The sequence below is a fragment of the Coptis chinensis genome, chromosome 8 (assembly GCF_015680905.1).
Source record: "Coptis chinensis isolate HL-2020 chromosome 8, ASM1568090v1, whole genome shotgun sequence".
Taxonomy (NCBI): domain Eukaryota; kingdom Viridiplantae; phylum Streptophyta; class Magnoliopsida; order Ranunculales; family Ranunculaceae; genus Coptis; species Coptis chinensis.
Window position 1 is genome coordinate 77,726,100 of NC_141463.1, and position 26,716 is coordinate 77,752,815.

Sequence of the window (26,716 nt, forward strand, 5' to 3'; positions counted from 1 at the left end):
GTAGAGTTCTTCCACAGCCCCAAATTTGTTTGACAAAATGTCTCACTAGCCTTGTTTTTTTTCGTACTTATGTCTCACTGGTTCATTTTAAGAAAATTATTTCTTGTTTTTTCAATTTATATTTAATGTTCGTATTAGATGGATGAAAGAGAATTTGCTATTGAACATAATTCAGTTGGTTCAGAAGAAGTTGTCCACGAGGAGTTGATTCCAAAACTGGGAATGTTCTTTGACAGTGTGAAAGAGGCGTATGACTGCTATAATGAATATGCAAGATTGGTTGGGTTTAGCATTAAGATAAAAAGGACAAACAAACATCGTGGAGATCATACTAAAATAGTGCTTCAAACTCTTTGTTGTTCTTGTGAAAGCGCGTACACAAAGGTCAAGACTCCTACAAAAAAGAGAGAAGAGAGACGATTCGGTTGTATGGCCAAATTTCAGACTACGCTTAACAAAGAAGGAAAATATGTGTTGTCCAAGCTCATAGTGGAACACACTCATGGCCTTGTCCCGCCATCAAATTCCTATTTGCTTAGGTCTCATAGAGGTGTCAAAGATTCTCAAGCTGGAATTATGAAAAAAATGCTAGATTCTGGACTCAAACCAGCAGATATCCATTATTACTTTTGTTCAGAAGCTGGAGGAGCTGAGAACTTGAACTTCATCAAATCTGATTGTAACAATTTACTGCAAAGGGTGCGTGAAGAGATACGAAAAAAGGGTGATGCAGTTTGTCTTCTTGATTTTTTCAAGCAAAAGAAACAAGAAAACAAACATTTCTTTTACTCTTTTTTGACTAACAAAGAATGTGAGCTTCGTTGTGTCTTCTTTTGTGATGCATTATCTAGGCGAGATTATGGGTTGTTTGGTGACATGATTTGCTTTGATACAACTTTTCGAACAAATAACTATAATTTGGTTTGTGCACCGATAGTTGGCATTAACAACCATGGGCAAACTGTAATATTTGGGTGTGGCTTCTTAGAAGGTGAAACAAGTGATGCTGTTATTTGGATGTTTAGAACGTTTTTAGAAGTTATGGGAGGAAAGCAACCAAAGACTATATTTACTAATCAGTCCCAGGCTATTGCAAAAGCCATCAATGTAGTATTTCCAGAAGCACGTTATGCTTGTGGCATATCTTAAATAATGGAGCAAAGCATTTGGGGAAACTAATTGGTGAATTTCCATGTTTTCCACAGCGATTTAAGGACTGCATATACAATCCAGAGACAAAGGAAGAATTTGAAGAGAGTTGGAAAATGTTGCTTAAGGATTATGGTTTGGAAAGGAATGACTGGTTGATTGCATTGTATAAATTGCGCCACAAGTGGGCACAAGTGCATGCCCGTGATTTTTTTTGTGCGGGTATAACTACAACGCAAAGGAGTGAAAGCATTAATAGGTTTTTGAAGAATTATTTTACAAGTAGTACCATTCTTCGAGAGTTTGTGGACCAATACAACAAAGCAATGGCCAGTCGACGTCAAAGAGGAAAGGAGGCTAATAATAAGACACAACAAACCATACCGAACTTGTGGTCCAAGTGGTTGGTAGAATCTGAAGCATCAAAGGTTTATACAAGAACTATGTTTCATTTTTTTCAAGATGAGTACAAAAAAACTCTTGATCTTCATTTGACATTGGAGAAGGAAGAGGATACCATTCATACTTATGTAGTTACAGAAATGGGAAGGAAAAGGAGTTGTACAGTTGTAAAGACTCAAATTCTTGTTAAGGGTATTTTAGTAAATTACATAGCAAACCTAGGGACATTTATATAATTGGTCGGTCGGGGTTACATTTCAAACTTATGTAACTTAATGAAACTTAACTCAGACTCCTAAGCCACGTTAGATAAGCAAATCATATGAGAAAAATTTGACAAAATGTCGGTTAGCGGCTTTTCTGCGTCGAAGCTGGCACGAGTTAACAACTTATACGCATGAGTGGGTTATTGTTATAGCCTGCGGTGGGATAGAATGTAGGAAATTAATTAAGTTGGTTGGGCCGGAAAAATAATTAAGACGCTAAGTCGAATTAGTGGGTGGTTAGAAGTTAATTAGGACTTTAAGCCTAATTTGGGCATATTGGGCTTGGGCCTAATTAGCTAAACATGTGAAAAAAAAAAAAAAAAAAAAAAAAAAAACTATTGCACCCAAGTTCTTCTTCTTCTTCATTTTGCCCACTACTGAAAACCTAGGAGAGAGAAAACCAATTCGCCCAATTTCAAGCGATTAAAACCTTCAGTTTTCGCACCCGTCTCTTGTAACACTAAAGTCAAGTGTGAAGTTTAGAAATTGTGGACGTGCCGGAGTGGCTATCGAGTTTTCTTCTCGCGACAACGCGAGATTCGAATTTCCCCGAATTTCCGTCATACCAAAGTGAAAGGTGAGTTAGTTTTATTCTCAATTAGATAGTTTAAACTCGATTTAGATGGAATTGGATATATTGATGAAAACTAATTGAATTGGGGGTTTTAAATTCGACAGTAGCTGTTAGAGGAGAGACAGCTTAGCGAAATTGGTGGAGCTGATAGCTAATGGGCTAATCTTACTGACTTGGTAAGAATCATATATACATTAACTCCATTTTTGAGAAGTCAGGATGGTTCTATACCTTGTTTAAGATTATGTTGATTATGGGTTGAATGAGAATGAACACACACCTATTTTATTACTAGATTTAATGTGAATGGAAGGGTGTGGAATTTGGTTGTAGTTGGAGTTGTGGGGAAAAAAAAACCTTAATAGTTAGTGGAAGTGATATGATTAGTGTGGGCATAAAGGCCTGCAGAGACCTATCAGAGTAACAGTGCTAGAAATGGCCTGTAGCTCTGTTAACTGTAGTTAGAGGAAGAATTTCCTAAAACCAAATTCGTAGCGTCGAGATTCTTCTCGACTTACGTTAGATAAGAATTTTGCGATCGTTCGATAAATTCTAATAACCTACGTGTATATGCTGTTATAGGAGTTAAATAAGAGTGGATTCGGTTAAGTGGACTTGAGGAGAACGGAGTTTGCTAAGGTAGGAACCTACATACCAATATATACTCCGCTTATTTTCATACATGATTTGAGTTGTTTAAAATGATAAGAGATAGTTTGCGTATCAACCATGCATGTATATGTGATATTCATGTTTTACATTAGATTTCCTCGATATAAACTAAATATATGAATAGGTTTCGTGTGAAATGGTTTTGCGAAATTGGGTAACGGGGTTTTATTTTCTTTGTTAAAAGAGCAAAATTGGTTTTGGGAAGGGTTCTCGTCTCTTGTCTCAGTAAAGAGACAGAGAGATGGATTTTTTTAATGCGGGTAAGGATTACCCGGTTGTTTGTAATTATGTGTGAGGTTTTGGATTGTTCCACGGATGGTTCGTTGTTATTTACGATGATTCGCCGTTTGGGAATCATCGGTTGTCATTTACTATGACTAGCCCGTTTGGGAGTCATAAGATTGCATTACTCGATGGTTGGAAATCCAGGAACTCACATATACAGAACCAACGGTTTTAAAAGAAAAACTAAATATGTAACTATAGTATTTGGAAATAATCGGTAATACAAGTATATATATTACTATGCTTATCACGAGGGGTTTGGAAAAAAATTGGTGAATTCCTATAAAGAAGGAACTGTTGTCGCATTTCCAGAGACGACAGTTCGCTCTAGGATTACAACTGTGGTGTACACCTTTCGAGGTGGTGGGCCACCTTTAAAGGGATGCATCACAAGATGTAGTCCGGGAATTCCCTTTTTACTTTTCTAGATAACCATGTTTGTACGTGTCATGCTATATGGTGCTTAGTTTGTGTGAGGTTATATGTTACCTCGATGAGGTTTAGACGCGAGGAGTGAGAGTTTAGTCCACTCCTAGATGTGTCGATCCCGATCCCGAAAGCGGTCGGTCGTCGAACGGTTGACCACCGTAAGTTAGGTGACAACCCGTATGGGGGTCGTGATCACAGGGCCCACCTGAGCCCTAAAAGCTTTGGGGATTTTGTGTGTAAGAACACAACAACATTTCAACTCCCTGCCGGTAAAATCGGAAAACAATGGTGCATGGTTCACACAGAAAAAAGTACTAAACCGAGATATGCTGCGGATCGAGCCGAGTACCAGTCGTACCCTCACCATTCTAATAGGATGCAGCGGCCACAATAGTTGTATGATGATTGTGAAAACTATATTTTGAATATTAACGAAGCATGTCGAAATGATTCTACTAGTTAGTGATGTATTACATAGTCACGATATTTGGATATTATTATGGAAACCCTGCATGTTTTAAATGTTTTCTATAAGTAGACTATTTATTGGTTATGTGCGTTTCTACTGGGCATAGTTGTTTGCTTATCCTACATTAACATTTCAGCCAAGCCAATTATGGAAGAGGCTTTTCCTACCACTAGTGAGGAAGGTTATGGGGATTTGGGCAGATTTCCTTATGCTTGACGAGGGACAGGGTCAAGTTATTTTGTGGTATAGGGTGAAATTAACTCCTTTTGGTTGTATAGAGAGAGCTTCGCTCATTTTGATGTAATACTTGATGTAATTGATTAGCTGTTACACTTAAACATTTGGTGGATGTATATACTGTTGTGTATAAGGTTAGTTCTATATATATGGTTGTTGGAAGGATGAATTATGCGATGTCCAGGTATTATGACAGGTTTTTGGTATACGAAACGTCGATTAAACAAAGGAAACTCTGCCGAAATTTTGTTAGAATTGGGATGGTGTCGGCCTCGAAGATTCACTCCTTGTCCTCGGGATGTGTGTTGGGTCTCGGGGCGTGACAACAGTTACTTTTAATGTAACCAATAAGTCAGTGCAATGTACTTGTAGAAAGTTTGAGTTTCATGGGGTTCTTTGCTGTCATGCTTTAAAACTTTTTCGTGACTTAGATTTTTCAAGTTTACCATCTCAATACTATTTGAAGAGATGAACTAAGAATGTAACAAATGAGGTTGTCTATGACTCCTATGGATATGCAATTCCATGTGACATTGATCCAGAATTCACTGCTCGTTACAGTGAGCTTTCACATATTTCACAAAGAGTTGTTGCTAAAGGTGCGAAATCTGAAACTTTGCATATGATTATGAAATCAAAGATGTTACAAATAGAGGCCGAGGTGGATGCAATTGAGAACTGCGAGGAAGAAACTAGAACAAGCTCAAATAAAAGAAAAGGTGTCTCTCAAGGAGGTCGGAAAAAAAAACAATTCGAAAGAAATGGGTAAATGTATACTCTGAGTTTTGTTTAACTTATTTGCATCTTAGTTTATTTTGTTCGGAAATAAATTTATAACGTGGTTTGTTGTTGCAGATGACAAAGGAGAAGAAAATGTGGCTATGCAGAATCTTCAAGGAGGGTCATCAACCTTGAATCATCCCACCGAGGTCATAGTTCACTTCACCCAAGTTCAATGTTCTTATGTTTCCATGTACTCTAATATCTAAGTGTATGTTATTTTATTATATAGGGGGACATGTCTAATTTTGTTGATGGTACTAGAAAAGAAAATATGACCACATCACACATACAGGGAAATACATTAGCCTCGAACAAATCTAGTCAGGAAGGACATCATAACAGTTCAATGCCAAATGTTATGGAAGATGGACAAGTTAAAAACCCACTAACAAGAAGAGGTCCAGGCCGACCTAAAGGAGGAGGTCGAATAAAGGGTTGTTTGGAGAAAAGACCACGAAAGAAGAAAGGCAGTTCAAAAGAAATGGGTAAATACATGTTCTTAGTTTTCACGAATTTATGTGCATCTTAGTTGAGTTTGTTCACAAAAAAATTTACAATGCGGTTTGTTTTCACAGATGGCAAAGGAGAAAAAAATGAGGCCATGCAGATTGCACAAGGAGGGTCGTTAACCTTTAATCAGCCCATGGAGGTCATACTTCATTTCATAGAAATTCTATTTTTTTACACTTACATGTGCTTCGACATCTAACAATCTAAGTTGCATGTTATTTTATCATACAGGGGAACATGTCTAATTTTGTTGGTGGTACTAGAGAATATAATAGAACCACATCACATATACAGGGAGAAACCTTAGCCTCAAACCAACCTAGTCAGGTTATTTTTTAAGTACTTCCCATATGCAATCTCTAAATATTTTTGATTTTCTAATTAATTAGAAGTATAATCTTATTGCATGTATTGGCACTTACTAAGCTTGAACTTTTTGTAGGCATCTATTACAAATATCCAAGAGTATCGAGCACCTGTGCGAAGATTAGATTTTCCGTATTGATCAAAATAATACGGTTTGGGATGATGGACAAATATTTTGTAAATTTTTGTTAGTATTTTTATTTAGTGGTATGTTTTTGGTAGATTTAACTGGATGCCCTTTTGTGAATTGAAGTGGATCCATTTCTTTTTGTAAATTGCCTATTGCACCTGCATCCATGTTTAGAGAAGCTCAAGTGCACATTTGACTACACATGACGCAATTGTTGAATGCTTGGAGGTGCAGATCAAGTTGCGGCATGCTACAAACTTGGAAAACTATGAGCAAATATTTAAGTGTTTTAAGTGGGAAGACCTCTTAGAATTCTTGTTGTAAAAAACTATTTTCATATCAATATATTGAGCCAATATATTTGCTCAGCAAGTTTAGAATTCTTATTGTAGGTCGATTTATACATATATATGTATGTGCGTGCTCACGTTTGTGTTTCTGCTACTCAGATAGTATGTCTTGCTAGTACGTTTATTGTTGGAGAAACTAACTGCAAGCTATTCTTAAGAAAGCCTTTCTTGCACTGGGAGACCAGCTGACATGGCTCATCATAAGTAAATTTGGAAAGATAGTTTGGAAATTCAAAATTCACGAATCGGTAGATTTACAACGCAACGCGATTGAATCCAAAACATTGTTGTTATGTTACAAGAGTTACAATACAAATGAAAGCCTTGTAACTGAAACACAATACAGGGACACTAAACACAAATGGAAGCCTTGTAACTGAAACACAATACAGGGACACTGAACACAAATGAAAGCCTTGTAACTGAAACACAATACAGGACACCAACATAAAGATTCATCTCATAAAAATAAAATGACACTTTCGCTACATACACGCCAAGCATTTCCATATCATTACTACTACATTCTTCTTGAAAGCAATCAAATTGTTGTTCATGCTGACCAGAGAACTTTGAGATAGTAGAGGTTTAAAAGACATGCAAGAAAAGGCTACTAAAACATTTTGTCAAACAATTGTGAGGAATTGTGTCGAATACACAAATTCATAGATTTCTTTCCCCTAATTGCTTTCAAAACGAATCTGAATTGTAGCCCATCCAACCGTATGAAATTAAAGCAATTTGCACCATTGATTTGAACTTGTCTATTCTCTTCCGCCATCCACACCATCTTCTTGTATATCATTATATCATTGTTCACTATTTAAACCCATCTGAAATTGAAGCCAGAGAATAGTCTATCTTCCTGTATATCATTATATCATTGTTCACTATTTAAACCCATCTGAAATTGAAGCTAGAGAATAGTCTTGCTAAAACCTCGAAAAAACTAAAGGATAAGATGGAGGACACGTAACATAGAGAGGGGCTAAGAGGAGAGAATAAAGACCAAAGAACTCGTGCTTTATTTTTAATTATCTATTTAGTTTTCTTTTTATTTTGTTTTGCTATAAAAAAGAGAAAAAAAAATGAAAAAAGAAAATTGACGTGCCAAGTTTGTTTAGTCCAGTTGGTGAAATAGGAGACGTGGTCCAATTAGGTGATGGGGTCCTGTGGACAGAAATTTGATGTCATGTCCACAAATTCGTTCTCTATATAGACATGCATCTATTGCCTTCTATGGTGCTGCAACCACCTCATAATTACATTGACTTAGATTATCCTCCACAAGCCTTTGTAACCAAATGGGTGCTTCCTGTTGGAGTTATCCCTCACATGAGAAAGAGGAGAGAAATCAACAATGTTCGCCTAAAGAGGTCTGAGCGCGCCCTCTCCCAAGTTGCTAGTGCATCGAACAGGTTGTTGAGGGCGCACGCGCTCAAATTTGGCCTTACCAAGAGCGTGCCCACGCCCATGTCTATTTTCGTAGTTTTCTATTTTGCTACAGTAACTGCAAAATTGTGGGTTACTATAAAAACCAGAAGTAAGGTTTTGGAAAACCTAAGTCTGAAAGAAACCCAATTTTGAGAGCAATCAAGATTGAAAAAAACCCTTGCATCCAAAAAAGCTTGTAAGGAGAGAGGAGTGATCTAGTAAGGTGGAGAGACTTGAGAGAAGTGATTGTAATCTTCCTTCCCACGTTATAAAAAGTTAGCTCTTGTGGAAGTAGGCACCATTGGCCGAACCACGATACATCTTTGTGTTGTGGTATGCTTGTTCTTCTCTTTACATTATTATTTGTTGTTGATAGTTGTTTAGATAGTTGGGCATATTAGGTTGGTTGTAGTGAATGTTTAGAATTTGTCTAGAGTTGTAGTGTTTCATATTACAAGTTATATGTATAGTGGGGATCGATTGGTATTGGTTAACCCCAACAAGTGGTATCAGAGCCAGGTTAGATTAACTTAGGTTGTTATCTAAATCTTGCTCGGAAGGTGTTTGACGAAATTCCTGAGAGAAAATTTGAGTTAAAATAACTTGTAGAGATGGACCATTCCGTGAACACTTGCATGATTAGTTTGAATAGAGCTAACTACACCATTTGGAAAGTCAAGATGGAAGACTTGCTATATTGCAAGGACTTGGCACAACCCATTGAAAATGGAGGAGAAAACTGGAAGTGATTCCTTTGGCAGAGTGGAGCAAGCTTGACAGAAAAGTCATTGGGTACATTCGACAATGGATTGACGACAGTGTCTTCCACCATGTATCCCAAGAGACTACAGTTTTTGGCTTGTGGAAGAAACTCAAAGACCTCTATGAGAGGAAGTCGGCCGGAAACAAAGTGCTACTCATTAAGAATTTTGCCAACACGAAGTACAAAGAAAGTTCTTCAATGTCTGAGCATCTTAATGAAGTATAGAATACCATCAATCAGCTGCATTTTATGAAGATTGATATGGGAGACGAAGTTGAGGCTTTGTTCCTATTAAACTCTCTACCCGACAATTGGGAGCCGTTAGCAGTTTCTCTCAACGGAGCCGCTAAGGATGGAGTTATTTCCATAGAGATGGCTACCGGGGCATTATTGAATGAGGAGACAAGAAGGGGTTCAAGAAGCAGCTCCTCTCACTAAGAGATACTTGTCACAGAGAAGCGGGGGAGAGGTAAAAGCAGAAAACCATCTCATTCTAGAGGTGATGATAGAAGCAAATCTAGGGGTGAAACTAGAACTCCTAAGACAGAGAGACAATGTTACTATTGTGCCACCAAGGGTCACTTTAGGTATGAGTGTAGAACACTGAGAAGGATGAGAAGAATAATTGTGTACATGAAGACATGGTACAGAGGAACGGAAACAAAGGCAGATATACTACCGCACTAGTCGACGATCTAGTGGAAATTGTGTCAAAATGTGATGTGTGCTGTCATAGTACCTCATGCCAGGATACAGAGAGGGTGATAGATACATGAGCATCTTATCACATCACACCGCACATGGGATTCTTCACTACCTACAACTATAGTGAATATGGTGAAGTGAAGATAGGCAACAGTGGAGTTTCGAAGATTGCAGGCATTGGGGATGTTCATATAGAAACCAATGTCGGATACACCTTGACACTCAAGGATGTAAGACATGTGCCTGACATTCGGCTAAGCATGATTTCCGCTGGAAAGTTAGATGATGATGGCTTTGTAAACTCGTTTGGCAACGGGGTATGGAAACTGAGCAGAGGTTCCATTGTAGCATCCAAAGGGAAGAAAACTTGCTCTTTTTACAAGACACAGGCTAGTTTGTGTAAAGAAGAAGTAAATGCGGCAGAAGAAGAAGCTTTCTCCAAACTATGGCACAAGAGACTGTGTCATATGGGCGAAAAAGGCATGGAAGTTCTTGCCAAGCAAAAGGCCTTGCCAGACATTAAAGGTAAGCATTTAAATAAATGTACTCATTGTTTGGTAGGAAAGCAACACAAGGTGTCTTTCCAAAGATTCCCGTCTCACAGAAAGGACAATGTCCTTGAGCTAGTTCACACTGACCTATGTGATCATATGAAAGTAAAGTCCCACGGGGGAGCTTTGTACTTCTTGACTCTCATTGATGATGCGTCAAGAAAGATATGGGCATATAGTCTGAAGACCAAGGATGAAGTACTTGGTGTGTTCAAAACTTTCCATAGCATGGTGGAAAGAGAGACAGAGAAGCCTTTGAAGTGTATTCACTCAGATAATGAGGGTGAGTACATAGGGCCATTTGAAGAGTATTGCAAGAGTCATGGGATTCGTCATGAGGAGACCGCTCCCAAGACACCACAACATAATGGAATAGCTGACAGAATGAATCGGACCATTGTAAAGAGGATGAGATGCATGTTGTCTCACTCTAAGTTACCTAGAAGTTACTGGGTAGAAGCAATGTGTATAGCCATGCATGTGATCAACATATCGCTGTCAAAGCCTCTGAATAGTGATTATCCAGAGAGATTATGGTCAGGCAGAGATGTAGATTATGGATACTTAAGAGTATTTGGGTGCAGGGCATTTGTTCATATTCCCAAGGATGAGAGATCCAAGCTTGATGACAAAGCCAAGCAGTGCATTTTTCTGGGTTATGGGGATGAGAAGTTTGGCTACAAACTCTATGATCCTATTAACAAGAAAGTAATCCGAAGTCGAGATATTGTGTTCTTGGAAGACCAAACCATAGCAGACTTTGAGGAGGGTGAGAAGCTACAAGCTTTCACTAATGATCTTGTTGATTCAGGACCAGAAGTTCATACTGTAGAACGTGCAGAAGGCATTGAGAATGCAGAGAACCATGGGTTTGAAGCTCATGATGATGATCCTATTGCTCATGATGGGATAAAACCTATTGATATAGAAGATGGAGATGAAGTGCATGAACCACCACCTGAGCAAGCAGAAGTGCATCTACCTGAGCCATAAGTAGATGGGATAAGGAGGTCAGACAGAGAGAGACAAGCTTCATGAGGTATCCACCACATACGTATGCTTTACTATCTGATGGTGGAGAACCTATGTACTATCAAGAGGCTCTTGAAGGTACAAACAAAGAGAAGTGGTTGAAGACCATGCATGATGAGATGGATTCTTTGCATAAGAATCACACTTATGAGTTAGTTGAGAAATCGAAAGGAAGAAAAATTCTCAAGAATGAGTGGATCTACAAAGTCAAACATGAGGAAAATAATCCACACCCAAGGCACAAAGCTCGCCTTGTTATGAAGGGATTCAGTCAAAGGAAAGAGATTTACTTTGATGAAATTTTCTCTCCTGTAGTGAAGATGACTTCTATCCGGGTGGTATTGGGTCTAACCACAAGTACTAGATGTTAAGACAACTTTTCTTCATGGAGGCCTTGAAGAAGATGTCTACATGGACCAGCCAGAGGGGTTTGAAGTCAAAGGCAAAGAGCACCTAGTATGCAAGCTGATAAAAAGCTTGTTTGGATTAAAGCAAGCATCGAGACAGTGGTACATAAAGTTTGATTCCTTTATGGTGAAGCAAGGATACAAGAAGTCTGCTTCCGATCATTGTGTGTTTGTTCAGAAATTTTCAGATGGGGATTTCATAGTGCTCTTGTTGTATGTGGATGATATGTTCATAGTTGGCCCAAACATCAACAAGATATCCAAGCTGAAGAAAGACTTGAGTAAGTCTTTTGAGATGAATGATTTGGGTCAAGCAAAGCATATACTTGGGATGTGGATCACTCATGATAGAAAGAGTGGAAAGTTATGGCTTTCTCAAGAAAGCTACATTGAGAAGGTATTGAAGATATTTAACATGGATCAAGCGAAGCCAGCCAGTTGTTCACTTGGTAGCCAGTTCCGCATGACCAAAGAGATATGTCCAAAGGGGTGAGCATGAGCAGAGTCAGATGGAAAAGATTTCTTATGCATCCGCAGTGGGCAGCTTGATGTATGTAATGGTGTGTACAAGACCGGATATTGCTTTCGCCGTTGGTGTTGTAAGCCAATTTCTGTCAAATCCGGGTAAAAAGTATTAGCAAGGTGTTAAGTGGATATTGAGATATCTCAAAGGCACTTCCAAATTGTGTTTGTGTTTTGGTGGAAGTAAACCCTTACTTGAAGGCTACACTAATGCAGACATGGCAGGTGATGTTAACTCGATGAAGTCCACCTCCGGTTATCTAGTTACTTTTGCAGGGGGAGCAGTTTCTTGACAATCTAAGTTACAAAAGTGTGTTGCCCTCTCCACTACAGAAGCTGAGTATATTGCAACCATTGAGTGTTGCAAAAAGATATTATGGATGAAGAGGTTCTTCGATGAACTAGGGCTAAAGCAAAAATAGTTTGTAGTTCTATGTGACAGTCAGAGCGCCATTCATTTGAGCAAGAATTCGAGTTTTCATTCTAGATCCAAGCACATACATGTGCGTCATCATTGGATTAGAGAAGTACTCGAAGACAAGCATTTGTGTATTGAGAAGATCCATACCGACAAGAATAGGTGGATATGATGACCAAAGTCTTATCGAAAGATAAGTTTGATGTTTATTGTGCTATCATCGGAATGGTAACAAACTCCTCCTGTTGATTTGGGAATGCATGGAGGTATCCCCCCTTACTATTCGGGAGGGGGAGATTGTTGGAGTTATCCCCACATGAGGAAGAGGAGAGAAATCAGCCATGTTCGCGTGAAGAGGTTTGAGCACGCGCGCGCTCAAATTGGTCTAGCCCGAGGCGCTCCCGCGCCCAAGTTATTGGTGCATCGAACAGGTTGTTGAGGGCGCGCGCGCTCGGATTTGGCCTTACTGAGAGCGCTCTCGCGCCCATGTCTATTTTCGTAGTTTTCTATTTTGCTACAGTAACCACAAAATTGTGGGTTACTATAAAAACCATAAGTAAGGTTTTGGAAAACCTAAGTCTGAAAGAAACCCAATTTTGAGAGCAATCAAGATTGAGAGAAAACCCTTGTATCCAGAAAAGCTTGTAAAGAGAGAGGAGTGATCTAGTAAGGTGGAAAGACTTGAGAGGAGTGATTGTAATCTTCTTTTCCACTTTATAAAAGGATTAGCTTTTGTGGAAGTAGGTACCATTGGCCCAACCACGGTACATCTTTGTGTTGTGGTATGCTTGTTCTTCTCTTTATATTATTATTTGTTGTTGATAGTTGTTTAGAGAGTTGGGCATGTTAGGTTGGTTGTAGTGAATATTTAGAATTTGTCTGGAGTTGTAGTGTTTCATATTACAAGTTATCTCTGTAGTGGGGATCGATTGGTATCGGTTAACCCTAAAACTTCCAACTCCCAGAAACAGTCCTGGAGATGAATAGGCTTGGTTGCTAACAGGTGTGCAACTTTATTACAAGATCTATCTATATGGGTTACAAGTAAAGATCGGAGTCAAAAGAGGATGTAAATTCTTGTGCATCTATGATAACAGTACTGACTGTCCTCTCGTTGTTAGCAGCTAGTCTATTTCAAAAATCATCTACTTTCTTGTAATCAATTTATAGTATTATTCTTTGGTAGCCTAGGACGTATGCCCATTGGATGGTGCATTTGAGCCCCCTGCCCTCTCTCTCCTCGGTGTCTCATCCACTTGTTTTGGTTGTGTCTACTGCTAAGAAATAGCCACTGTCATCACGCATAACATAACCAATACCAATAGGTTTACATTCCGAAAAGAAAGCAATATCCACATTAAGTTTGACATAGGATGAAGGTGGAGCAAACCAACTATTGTTTCGAGGTAGAAGGGTGGATGGTTGTAGTGGATTTTTAAATTGTTTCATGAGGTGTAGAGATTTGAGTTGGGCAGTTGTGTTGGCAATATTAGTTGGTAAGGCACCTATTTTTTTCGAGAAAATAAGGACACATCTTTCTTTCCAAATGGACCAATATATGTATAGGCATGTCAACTTCCATTCCTCTAACTCTACAGGCCAATCAGGTGGTGGTTTAAACCAAAGGCCAACAAAAATTTTAACTGTTAAAGATTTGAAGAAGTCGATGCGTATATGCCACGGAGTAGCAAACCAAACCGCCCTAGTGAAGGGGCAAGCAAGGAGCAGATGGTGTAAAGTTTCAATCGGTGCTTTACAAAAAACACACCTTTAATCTTTGATAGCAAATATACGATTGATTCTCTCTCTAGTTGGGACAATGTCATGAATGCATTTCCAAGCAAAAATCTCGGTCCTTGGGTTCCCAAAAGATTTCCAAATATTAAGAAAAAAGCATGGAACATCCACAATGGGTTTTTTAATATTAGCGACACTCAGGTACTCATAGAAGGATTTGATGCTGAAGGACCCATTTTTTGTACCACCCCAAAACAAATATTCTTCTCGCGAAATAAGCTGTCACATAAATGTTCAAAATATTCCCCAAGATAAAACTTGAGAAGAGAGATTCAAGCAGGTTGATGTTCCAAGATTTTGTGTTTGAGTAGAAGAAGATTTTGTGTTTGGGTAGAAGAGTTCAGAAACTCTTTCAGGTGCCAATCTAGGCCTAGGCCCGTAAATGCATACTGCCCCACCATCTTTAGGAACCCAAGATTCGGTCCAGATGTTGATGTTAGCACCATCACCAATTTCCCAAATAGCATTATTCATGATAGAGGAGATACTAGCATGGCAAGTTTTCCAAAACCACAATGAATCATTTTTTATGGGAGGAGGAAGATAACCCTTTGTGTGAGGGCCGGATTATTTAGAAGCTGCCAAGCAATCTTACCAGAGCAAGTGGCCGTACCGAAATCTCTAATTCCTAGTCCTCCCATTCAATCTTGGGTCTTTATTTGATATGACTATATGAAGGTGCATATTTATTGCTATTTTTGTCTAGCTTAAAAGTAACTCACTTAGAGCAAGTCCAATGGGGGGCTATATGGGCTGCTAAAGGCAAATATAACACCCCAATTACAAAAATGTCATTCCAATGGGACTACTAAAAGTGGTCTTAAATTTTGAAGAAGTCAAAAACTCAACCAAAGTTAAGACCTTCGCTAGTAGCTGCTATAATAAGTTCAGGAGACGGACATCATAGTTTCTGCCGTTCATGTGTTAAATTTCAATGAACGTTTGTGTGTTAAACTCATAGTTCGGGATTTCAAAATTCTTGAAATTCCGACAAATCCAAAAACCGAAATTTATTAAATTTCGACCCCTATCATATTCGGAATTTCGATTGATTTCGGAATAATCAATATTTCGACTCTATATTCGGAATTCCAGTTTTTTGAAAAACCGAAATATTGGGCGGAATTTTGAGGTTTCGTTCGGAATCACGAACACGGTTAAACTTTGTCGTCCGTCCAAAAACTATGTCGTCCGTATCATTTCAACTTGAGTTACAAAATAATGGACGGACAGCAAAAACTATGCCGTCCGTATCATTTAGCACTTCAAAACAGAAAACGCGATTGGATTGGTTTTTTGATTTTGGGGTGCCAAATTTGACTAGGCAAGCTAAAAGGCCTATGTGACACATTTTAGCAGCCCAATTTAGCAGCTGTCCATTGGAGTTGCTCTTAGAGGATGGACAGTAAGACAGATATCAAAGCTAATCCTACCCTGAACCAAGTACGATTGAAAAATGAAATAGTTAACAAGTCTAGAAAAAAGCTCAAGAGAAGATCATTCATTCTTTTTATTTTTTCTTCATCAGTTAGATCATTCATCAAACAAAAAGACAAAAGCTGGGAAACCAAGAATCCGTTTATAAATAGAGCTTCAGGGAACACGACTTGAGAAATTTAACAAGTCCAACTGTCTATGCACAAAACAACCCATCAAATTCGATAAAGTAGTAATCCATATGCCACAGGCCTTCCCCATTCCATGTAACTTGGTTTCTCAGCAGCAATGGAGCATACCTATTTGGGAGCTATCAAACCAAGATAGTTTAGTGTTGCAATGGACCGGAACAATAATGCATCTCCTTCAATAGTTCAAGAGTTACTGCTGACCAACATTCCTTAGCTTGTGCAAAAATTTTATAATTTAAAGTGTCTATGTATACGCTTATGTTACCAAAGCCATATATCTGAAAACCATTATGTGTTCTGCCGGGCTTCGGCATAAAGAGCAACTCATTCTTCTGTGCAAAATCCTCAATGGCTTCTTTCAAACTCATAACAGGCATATCACCCGTACCATCCATGTTAACTTCTCCGCCCATGTTATCTTCTTGTTGAGCATAGTCTGCTGCCTTATTGTGAGTGTCAAACTTCCTTTTCTCAGTCACCTTAGGGTAGCCAATATTTTCCACGGCACCAGGATGTACCACCTCCTTATCCTCAACAGCCTGTTCTATCATATCAAGCCCTACATTTATATGATACCCAACACGAGCATTAGCCAGTAGTTCCTCCGCCAGAAGTCCTTTCCAGCCCAAAAACCACTGGCTGACCTCTCCAAATTTAGGCTTCGAACTTAACCACTGGAACAAAACTTGTTGCCACTTGGGGAAAAAATTGACCTCCAGCATTGCAACCATGTGGTTAACTGGAACCACAGACGCCCAGGACATTACCCAAGAAAACGGAGCTACCTCTTGAATTGAGGGCATAACCTGAAACTCTTGCAGTGTGCTTGCCAATTTCTGAACTACATATCGCTCAATGAGATGTTCCCAACTGGCTGGACCAAACACAGTTTTCCATGGAGAAATTTTAGCATACGACAATCTAGCGTAAGCAAACACGTCAGTTGGCTTCAAGTAAGCAGACACAACACTTTCGCTGGGATTCTTCAGCCCACGAATAGCCGTTCCCAGTTTAAACAGAACGGTTCTGTACAAACTCTCCAGCTTTTTACCTAATAACGGTATCCATGGATGAACCCACAGATGAATTGAGACATCCTCTTTGAGTGGATCACACGTCTCCACAGCACACAATAACTTCGGCATGACCACATTATCTACAATGGTCTCAAGCACTGTAACAGGCAGTAGCATCTCCCATGATTCCAAAAGTTTGAGCATTGGTTCAGGGTCCCTAGGATTCCATGTATTAGTCCCAGATATTCTAATTGCAGGGAGAAAGACCTTCATTACCAATTGAGTAAAAGGTGATGGTGCGTCAAAATGACTATCTTCCTCTAACAAGTTCTTCCAGGATGACATGACTTTCACCCCATGTAAAGGATGCTGTAGAGGATCCCATCCTTGAAACACTCCAATAAGCAAAGGCAATCCCAAAGCACTTGCAACACAAGCCAAATTGCAGAGCTTGTACTCATCCACGTGTCTCCTCCGCAAGTCACCAAATGACTCAAGTAGTGAGTCTATTGTTAGCATACCTAACGAGTTCTCCTGCTCTATCCGTTCAACCACCTGAGCTATGTCTAGCAAACGATCCAGCTGCTTCCTCTGCATATCCGAATTCCTTTGAAGCTTCTCCTTTTCTTTTTGTAAATACACCACATGGGCTCTCTCATTCCTTGAATCTCTATCCAACTTCTGGATATCAAATTCAGCTAGATCGACAATCAACTTGATATTGTGCTGAAGCTCAGGCAGGTAGGTATCACTATCCTTCAACTTCTCCCCAGTGTGCAAGTTCTCCAAATTTGTCAGAACCCGAACCTGTGGTCCTCTCATATCAATAACTGTCTGAACAATGTCAACACTTTTCTCTTCCTTACTAGCCAGTAGCACTTCAGACATGACGTACATCTCCTTCTTCTTCCGGCGGTTTTGCTTCGACCAGAGTTTTTCTTTTGACTGACTCACATCAAGCAAAACCTTGGGCATCTCCTCGACATACTCTTTCGATGCAGGCATTGATTTCATCTCTTTATAATCCTTAAAACCCATTCCCATATTCTTCGGTCGCAACTTCACTTCAATCGGAGCTACAATACCTTGCTGATTCTTCCCCAATCCACCTCCTTTATACCCCATCTTATATAATATTTTACTCCCAATCCCCTTTGTATGCTTCTCAAACACCCCCACATCACCTGCATCAACATTCTCCCTCTTCCCCACCTTCGATTTCTCTGGCCTCACTGCCCCTTCCTTAATCTTCCTCCCAAAGTCTATAGGAAGAAAACTGGCATCTTCGTCCTTGGACGAATTTGAGCCTAACCCTAATCCACAATTTAAACCAAGCCCATTACATTCACCAATCTTAACCTCTTTTCTACTATCATCTGCATTATTACAATCAGTTTCATGATTAGGCATAACAGTAGTAGAAGAAACAAAATTAACAGGTTTAGTAAAATCATACTTATTTGTAGACACATCCTTTTTTCTTCTTTTCCTGCTGCTGCTTTCATCAGTACCGTCTGCGAAAACACCAAAGTTGTAATTTTTCTGCATGTGCTGGAATTTAGTCATGGTTTTTGAGAACCTCTATTTCCCTTTGGTTTTCCTGCAAAAATATTTTGTGTGGGAAACCTTTTTATAGGTTCACGTTCACCTTTCCTATTTCAGTTGGTTTTCTAATTTGGAAATAAAAAACGCACGTTTGTTCGGCTACGAGGAAAGATAGAATTGTCCTTAATTTTATTCCAAAGGGAGACAAATAAAACGCTTGCGCTCAGAATATATATAAAAACTAGATTTTTGGACCGGTCAACGAAAATGGACCGTTTTTATATATATTTTTTTTTTTTTTTTTTTTTTTTTTTTTTTATTATGTATCAAAAATCTTACTTCCAAACCATATTGAAATTCAGAAAGTAAATTAATTGATCAAAATTTCCATCGCCCAATAATTTGTTAGACTAAATGATTTTTTTTTTTTTTTTTTTTTTTTATCAATGGGCCTTATAGTGTATTACATATCCAAATTTTGGGCTGTCTTTTAATTATCATTTTTTTAATGGGTTTTATGATAAATGTTGGCTTAATTCTTAGCCCATTAATTAGTATACTTAACACATGGTCTCATTTTCACCACTTGTATCTCTAATTTCCACACGTGTATTCTCACTCTCACTTTTTTAAGAAAGTAAATGGGTTAACCTATTTATCGAATATCTATCTTCAGTTGACTTTAGCGAATAAGTAAATTCAGTCACTCTTAAAGATGCTTTTATTTTCTCAATATCCCTTGAACTTGCTCTTGTTTTTTATAGTTTCCTAATTTTCTATCGTTTGTTCATTTCCAAGTTCATGATAAGCGTACTGATGTACATGTAATGTGTAAAGTAAGGTTTTTCATCATCATGGAAAAAGAAATCCAATGCTGAAATTTATAGGTTGTTGGTGGGTAAATTTATAGGTTTTTCATCTCTTGATTGATTTCTAAAGCATTTCTTGTTGGGAATGGTTACTGTTGAAGAGTTAAATCTGTCAAAGTATTGACGTATTCGAAAGTGGTTTATGGCTGGTTTATCTGGCGATGTCCTTGAGTGGTTGTTTATTTTTTTTTACTATTCATTAATGATGTGTTCTCATATTTGGGCCGGTGCCGTTAAATGAATATATATTTTTGTTAAAAGACTTGCAACTATTTGTAATTAAATGAATAACATTAGTTCTTTGTAGATGTCCGAAAATTGTTGTGTCAATTCTTTATGTGTGTTCCAAGTGATGTGTTATCTGGTCAAATTGTAGCAGCTCTAAGAACGATCTTTTTCTTCTATTTATGGCTTGGATAGCTCTCTAAGAGTCTGAATATATATTCATTGCTAAGACAAATCTTCACCCCTTCTAGATTCCAAGTATTTCTACCATATCCCTGAAAGCAAGATAACCGATGTTGCATTATGTAACAAATTTCACGATACAAAAGAAGCCTCAGCTCCTATCCAAAAAACTGTCGATTCACAATTCAAAATAAGTGCACGTCTTAAGCTTTTTATTTCTCATCCAATATATATATATATATATATATATATATATATATATATATATCCAGATAGTTATCACTATATATATAAGTTTCAATGAAATACGCATGTGATAAAGGACTACTTGATATCTTGGTTGGCCCACTTAGCATAAAGAAGGAAAAAAAATTAGATCAAGATAAAATTATACAAACTTATAGTTCACGACTTCAAGTATCCACAGTTAACCTCTTTTAACAAAATCAATATCATTACAGTTGCCTTTGATATAATATAATGGACTACAATATATACTATGCTACTATAATATTTAATTTTACAGTTACAGAAACTTGAAGCTAGGATTTTACAGTTGATTTCGCTCTGGCTACTTTATATTATGCCGAATACAACAATTCCGGCCCAGGATCAAATCCTTCAAATAGAGTTACATGGCCTGGTTACCATATCATAGATGCCACTGATGCGGTCAAGTTCACTGTCTCATAACTTATAGTTGGGGACACATGGTTACCTTAGAGTGGTGTGCCTTATACTAATGGCCTTGTAATTTGAACTTCTAGAGGCCAATTAGACGTTTACTCGATTGTTTTAGGTGCATTCTCACTTATTGCTTACGATATATATAAATGTTGTCTTACGCTTAAAACAAATAATAACAAACGCTTTCACATTAACAGAAGCCTTTATCTCTAGAGAATTTGATATCTAATTCATTACCTTTATATTATTGCCCATCAATGTCACCTATGTCTAGAAGTTTCTCTTGTGCTCATTATGTAATTCGAATGTCCTTTCATCTCAAGTTTTGTTACTACCCTTTTTAATGATTATTGTCGCTAAGTTCACTTCAATTGTTTATACTCTTCTCTTTTTCTCATGCTTTCTTTTGCTTTCCAAATTCTATGGGTATTCTTAATTTTCTTAATGCAACAAAAATTCTTAAAACTGCTATGTTTTGTGCAACCATTTCCTTCTTGTTCTTCTTTCCCTTAAAATGCATCAAAATTTGCTTGTGACTTCTTCACGCCTTTGACACAAACATATCAATAATTGCATGCCATGTAAACAATTCCAATTTTGTTTTTGAGATCATATATATACATGTAGCATTTAGAGCATTCCATAATTATCAGGAAAAAAAAATAGTGCACTCCGCATCTAGAAAACGCACTAAGATCTGTCAAGATACCATTGGCAAGTATATAGAATTCACAAAAATAAGTTCCAGATAGTTATCACTTAAGAGGTCTCTAATACGATAGAAGCCTTGTTGATAATTTACAATACAGTATAAGTACCAGCCCACTATTACCAACACTAAACAGATTGAAGTGTATCGGAATACTATTAAGAATAGATTCACAACTCCAACTGCCTTCAAAAGTCTTGCTATTGGTCGCATTTATAAGCAATTTATAGTATCCTCTCACATGCGTGGGTTGACAGCACAACAACTATCACTAACTTTGCATCTTCATGGGCATAAAATCAGCTAGTTGCCAATCGTATCTGCAACAGTAGTTCCTTTGCTCCTACATCAAGTAATTGATAATAATAGAGTTAGCTTCAAGCTACACCTCAACTATTACAATGCATCGTGGAAGTCTATGTTGAGTCTTTCAATCTCCTTTTATGCAAAATTCCTTAGAATAATATCCTAAAAGAATGTTGCAAGCTAAAAAAACAGAGGACTCAAAGGAGTCTAAAGGAATTCAAACCCTCAGTCAATGGAGTATACATACAAATAAACACATTCATATCCATATGTAGAGATATAACATGCCCAACTTACCAACTTTTGTGTCTAACGCTAAAGATTGAAACACCGTAGCATCATGTACTTGAGAAGCAAAGCTGACCAACTCATAAGACTTCCCTGCCATTATTCTCAAGTTAAAACCCACAAATTCAAGCAAAAAAAAAAAAAAAAAAAAAAACAAAAAAAAAAAAAACAAAACAACAACGATATAATCTTACCTGATAAAGTCTCAAAGCTAGCAAAATTTTCATTCCTTTGCAACTTAAATGTTATCTCTTGCCCATCAAGATCAGTAGTCTGAAAAAACCGTACCAAAGCTCCTTATTCGCATTAGTTTTAAAAAAAAAAAAAAAAAAAAAAAAAAAAAAAAAAGAATTAATAAATGGGAAGACATAATTACTTGATTAACTGGCCATTGAATAAGCCAAAGCTCCTTACTATTAGTCATTGAAGATATATCTAAAAGTGGGTCCTTATCATCCTCTTCAAATTGTGGTGCATTCGGTTTTTTTGCCATTTGATCTACTTCGGACTGATAATTTACAATACAATATAAGTACCAGCCACTATTACCAACACTAAACAGATTGAAGTGTAGCGCAATACTATTAAGAATAGATTCACAGCTAGTTGTCAATTGTATCTGCAATAGCAGTTCCTTTGCTCCCGTATCATAATAATAATAATGCATCGTGGAAGTCTATTTCAAGATGAGCACCAAGGTCATACAAAGTCTCAAGATGGGTCATTACAGTAAGCATATAGTTTATTGGCATACTTATCACATTGTGGAAGACCTTGAAAGAATGAAACACTCTAGACATTTCTATTTCATGACTCATGTACATTTTTTATTTATGCTCAGAAAACTGAATCAATGAACCAACAGCCTAAAAGTCATACATGAAAATCAATACTGACTACAATAAAGTTACAAATGCATTCTTGTGCACCTATAATGTTGAACATGAGCTAGTTTCTGAAGGGTGAAAATACATGATGTATACTTACCAATGCATACTTGTATAAGTGCTACTATGCTTGGTGCGTGTAAACCCACTCATCATGCAATGAAACACCCAAATATAAATAATTAATGCCATGAAACTACAATATTTTTTACCTCAAAATACAACTGTATGGAGACGTTCAAACTCATCTAATAGATTAAGACGTGTCTATTGAACAATCATCATGACCATAAAGTATTCAATATCGAATTTACAAAACTGTCAAACCCATTTCACATGAAAACTCTAAACCCATTTCATTGCATCATGAGGAGTTGCACAAACATGATTCTATGGAATATGGACCCAATTTTTTGAGAATCAACTAATTATATACATTTACAATAATAGAAATGAAATAAAAACCTTGTAATCTTCTAGGCTATAGCATTAGCAACTTGAAATAAAAAATATAACGTAGAAAAACTATATAGATAATCACTAATGAAATACAATCTATGAGCATAATTACCATACCAGCGGGATGATTGGTCACTCCAACTATTCTTCAATTTTGAATCCCTGGGGTGTTATGGTTCGCCTTCTTGGCTTTTGCCACCACAGCCTTCATAACTTTCATATGGGGTTACTCAGTTCAACTTTCCCATTGCCAGGTGCATTGTTGTATTTCCTTAGGTTATCTCTAATGAGTTTTAAGAAATATATGTAATAAAAAAATAAAAAAATAATTGACATAAGAAACCACTAATGCCTAGCATGCATAGAATGACTAAGACTAAGCAACGTCAAATACATATAAAAGCGAGGACAAAAATGCTTTGGTACAGTACGATGCACAACTGCAAGCAAGTATTAAGTTTTAATATCCAAGTGTCTACTTAAAATTCAAAAATCTAAATACCCAATATAATATGGCCGGGCTTGTTAAATTTATTTGGAAACTTTATCTTCATAGCCTGGACATCATTATGTTACCGACAACAGGATCTCTTTTTTGCATGTTTCCAAATGTGTTGACTTAAGGAAAAAAAATATAAAAGTAAAAGACTATGCATTCTGCATGCATATAACTATGTTAGAAATTTACAAATGACCACGAAACTATTATTGTGTAGCATTGTTAAGCACAAACAATATCTTGCACAACACGCACTATCAACATAAATAGTAGACCAATGAATTGCGCATGATAATAATTAATAAGTTTGTCAAATCTCCACTGTGTCATTCAATGTACACCCTAAATCTGACATGTTTACACCTTAGTATGTCTTAGATTATATATCTAAGAGACCTATTCATATATACGTCAGCCACATAACAATTATATGAAAGACACCAATAACAACAAAACATAACTATATGATTTTATAACCTACAATATAGATGTGCTCTAACATCTTGCATAGCCATTCATATCTATCCCGTTGATTATTCCAACTAGATCTAGATCCATTTAAAGTTCAATGATCTTGAAGAACTCGTCAAACAAAAATAATAAATACAATTTTCCACTCATCAAACAAATTCAAAGGAAGATGGATGTACAGGTTTTAATGCACTTACAATGAAAAGATGAGCTGTGATATAGATTTTTGTCGGGGAAATATTTAAAACAAAGAACCAAGGGCTATATGGATTGCATATGCATTACTCCTAACTTATTCCCATTCTTTAAGTATGAAACTCCGTTTGCTTTAGTTTTGGGATGTGGTTAAAAAATATGTTTATGTGAAATATAATATAAAAGCAAATCAGCAGACTCATTTACAGATCTTGTATTATAAAAAGCATCACGTGATAAAAAACCAAATAAAATCTATATGAAAACTAAAGAAAGTATATATTAAACGTGTACTACATATCAACGTAGACGTAATCAAATCAAAACCGAGTCTACAAATCGACTTTTAAGCTACACAAAAGTAAAACTCATAGATGGCATGATTAATGAATTTAAGTGAGGGTGCACTTTTTATCTGAGTATTTTGCCATGAAATCTGTTACAACTTGCATTGCAAGAATAGTATAGGTTCATATATGTATGTTTGGTTGAGTAATCTTGCCTTGGATAAAGATCTTATAGTGTTCAATTTAGTGAAAATCCTCTCTTGGCAAAATAACCTCTCAATACTCGAGCTTTAGCACCCGGTTTGTGGCACAAACAATTTAACTTTGAGCTTTCACTACCATGTTCCACTCCATCATTATTGAAATTGCTCCTCTTCTATCTAGACTTGACCATTCATTATTGAGATCAATCATATATTGGGCTTTATGTGAAAATTAAGAATTAAATTCATGTGGTCTTAATAAAGAGAAAAGAAAAGTCTCCTACACACAAACGCAAAATTTAAGTAGGATATATCATTCCCACGTCGACACAAAAAAGGAAAAATATAATAAGAAGAAGAATATTATTACAAAACAAATAAGGCATGGCATGAGAGTTTCGACTCTCAAAATGAGATCCACACAATCTATATGATGTCGAAGCTCAACAATGAAACATTCTATCTTCAAAGCTATGATGAGTACAAAATTAGCTAGTTACCTAAAATTATTTGAATAGATTCATATGGAGATTATATAGGGCAAACTCCGTTTAAATAAATACCTTTTGATCTTATCCCTTACATAGTCAAAATAAATATGCATGTCAATAACAACATAGAACACACGTGGAAACACAAAAGGTAGAACCTAACCTCATTTAGCTTATCTATTTACAACTTTAAGAAACAACCAATTAACGTGACGGAAGTGTGGATGGCATAATCTCATAACAGTATTTCTAATTGGTTGAAAGGGACAATAGAAGTTGATAAGCCATGGTGAACTGATGAAGCTTATAAGTGGAGTATCATATATTTATTTGATTCCATGGTCTTTTAAGCTTAAGACCCTCCTCAACTTCATTATCCGAACATTTTTATTGATTATTAGTGCTATTTTCAAGTCAATAAAAGTCTAAAACAACCAGCAAAACAAAAGTCAATACCAATTTGAACAATACATGCTAGTTCAACATTGAAATTGTAAAAGTAACCGAATCAACTCAAAAATAAGAGACTTACATAACCGATTCAAATGGTGCTATAATCCACCAATGACAATTGGTACTCTGCCAAGTATACTGACAAATTAACCCGGTATAGAGAAGAAGGATGAGAAATAGAGCCATGTATACTGACAAACTAACTCGGTATAGAGAAGAAGGATGAGAAATAGAGCCACCTGCAATAACACAAGAAAAATTCATCAAAATGGTGGTCATGAACTTAAGTATATCCATAGGAAAGTGAAATACATAAAGCGTATAATTGTATCCTTTAACATAATGTCCAATGGCCTACTGGTAAAGTAATCAAAGTCGGGTCAAGTATCTCGCATTCGAAAGTCAAAGAGCAAGAATTCTCACAAAAATGATTTCAAATGGGGTTATACATGGAATACCTAGCAAAAACACCTATATGCCAACTAAAATTTGATATAATCAAGAACCTCGACATATCCTATAACATATTAGTTCTTGAAGAATGACAAAAACACCTTAACCAAAATGGCAAAGTCCAATTACAGTAACAAAAATTGAAATAACTAAGGGATTCAGAGACCTCACTTTCTCAGCTCATGTACAACTTCAGTTCAATAACATAGCTCAACAGAAAACTCAAAGGGAACTCATAATGAGAAGGATATACATCATTATGAGTATATATCCTAGGCGAGATCCTAAAATGGGGCCTATGTGGTAAAACAAATGAAAAAAATAATGGCTTTTACTATATCAAAGAATCAGCTTAATGACATTCATGACGGTTAGACGTACTTCTAATGTCAAATGCATTGAGTACACAAAACAATCTATAAGCAAAAGAGATGCAGCCAATTCCAAGCCTCTCAAGACCTCTGACAATATGAAAATCCTCTTCCCATTCCAATTATTACAATTTTACAATCAAACTTCTCAAAACTTTTTCCAACTCATTTCAAAGTAGTGGCTGGAAAATCAGAGCCCCTTTAATCAAATCAAATATTGCCAATTTCTCTTTTTTTTTT

General features: G+C 36.9%; 2 protein-coding genes across 2 annotated transcripts; one reads left to right on the top strand and one right to left on the bottom strand.

The window, feature by feature from the left end:
• Positions 1-138: 138 nt before the first annotated feature.
• Positions 139-5,795, top strand: LOC147483200 (protein FAR1-RELATED SEQUENCE 5-like). Its single transcript, XM_086579510.1, has 5 exons — positions 139-1,107; positions 1,206-1,743; positions 5,026-5,217; positions 5,339-5,412; positions 5,496-5,795. The coding sequence occupies exons 1-5, from the start codon at positions 139-141 to the stop codon at positions 5,793-5,795; spliced, it is 2,073 nt and encodes a 690-aa protein (XP_086435636.1).
• Positions 5,796-15,737: 9,942 nt separating this feature from the next.
• Positions 15,738-18,695, bottom strand: LOC147483201 (septin and tuftelin-interacting protein 1 homolog 1-like). Its single transcript, XM_086580651.1, has 2 exons — positions 18,352-18,695; positions 15,738-18,271 (listed from the first exon to the last, which is right to left on the bottom strand). The coding sequence occupies exons 1-2, from the start codon at positions 18,398-18,400 to the stop codon at positions 16,017-16,019; spliced, it is 2,304 nt and encodes a 767-aa protein (XP_086436777.1). The 5' UTR covers positions 18,401-18,695; the 3' UTR covers positions 15,738-16,016.
• Between the last annotated feature and the right edge of the window lie 8,021 nt (positions 18,696-26,716).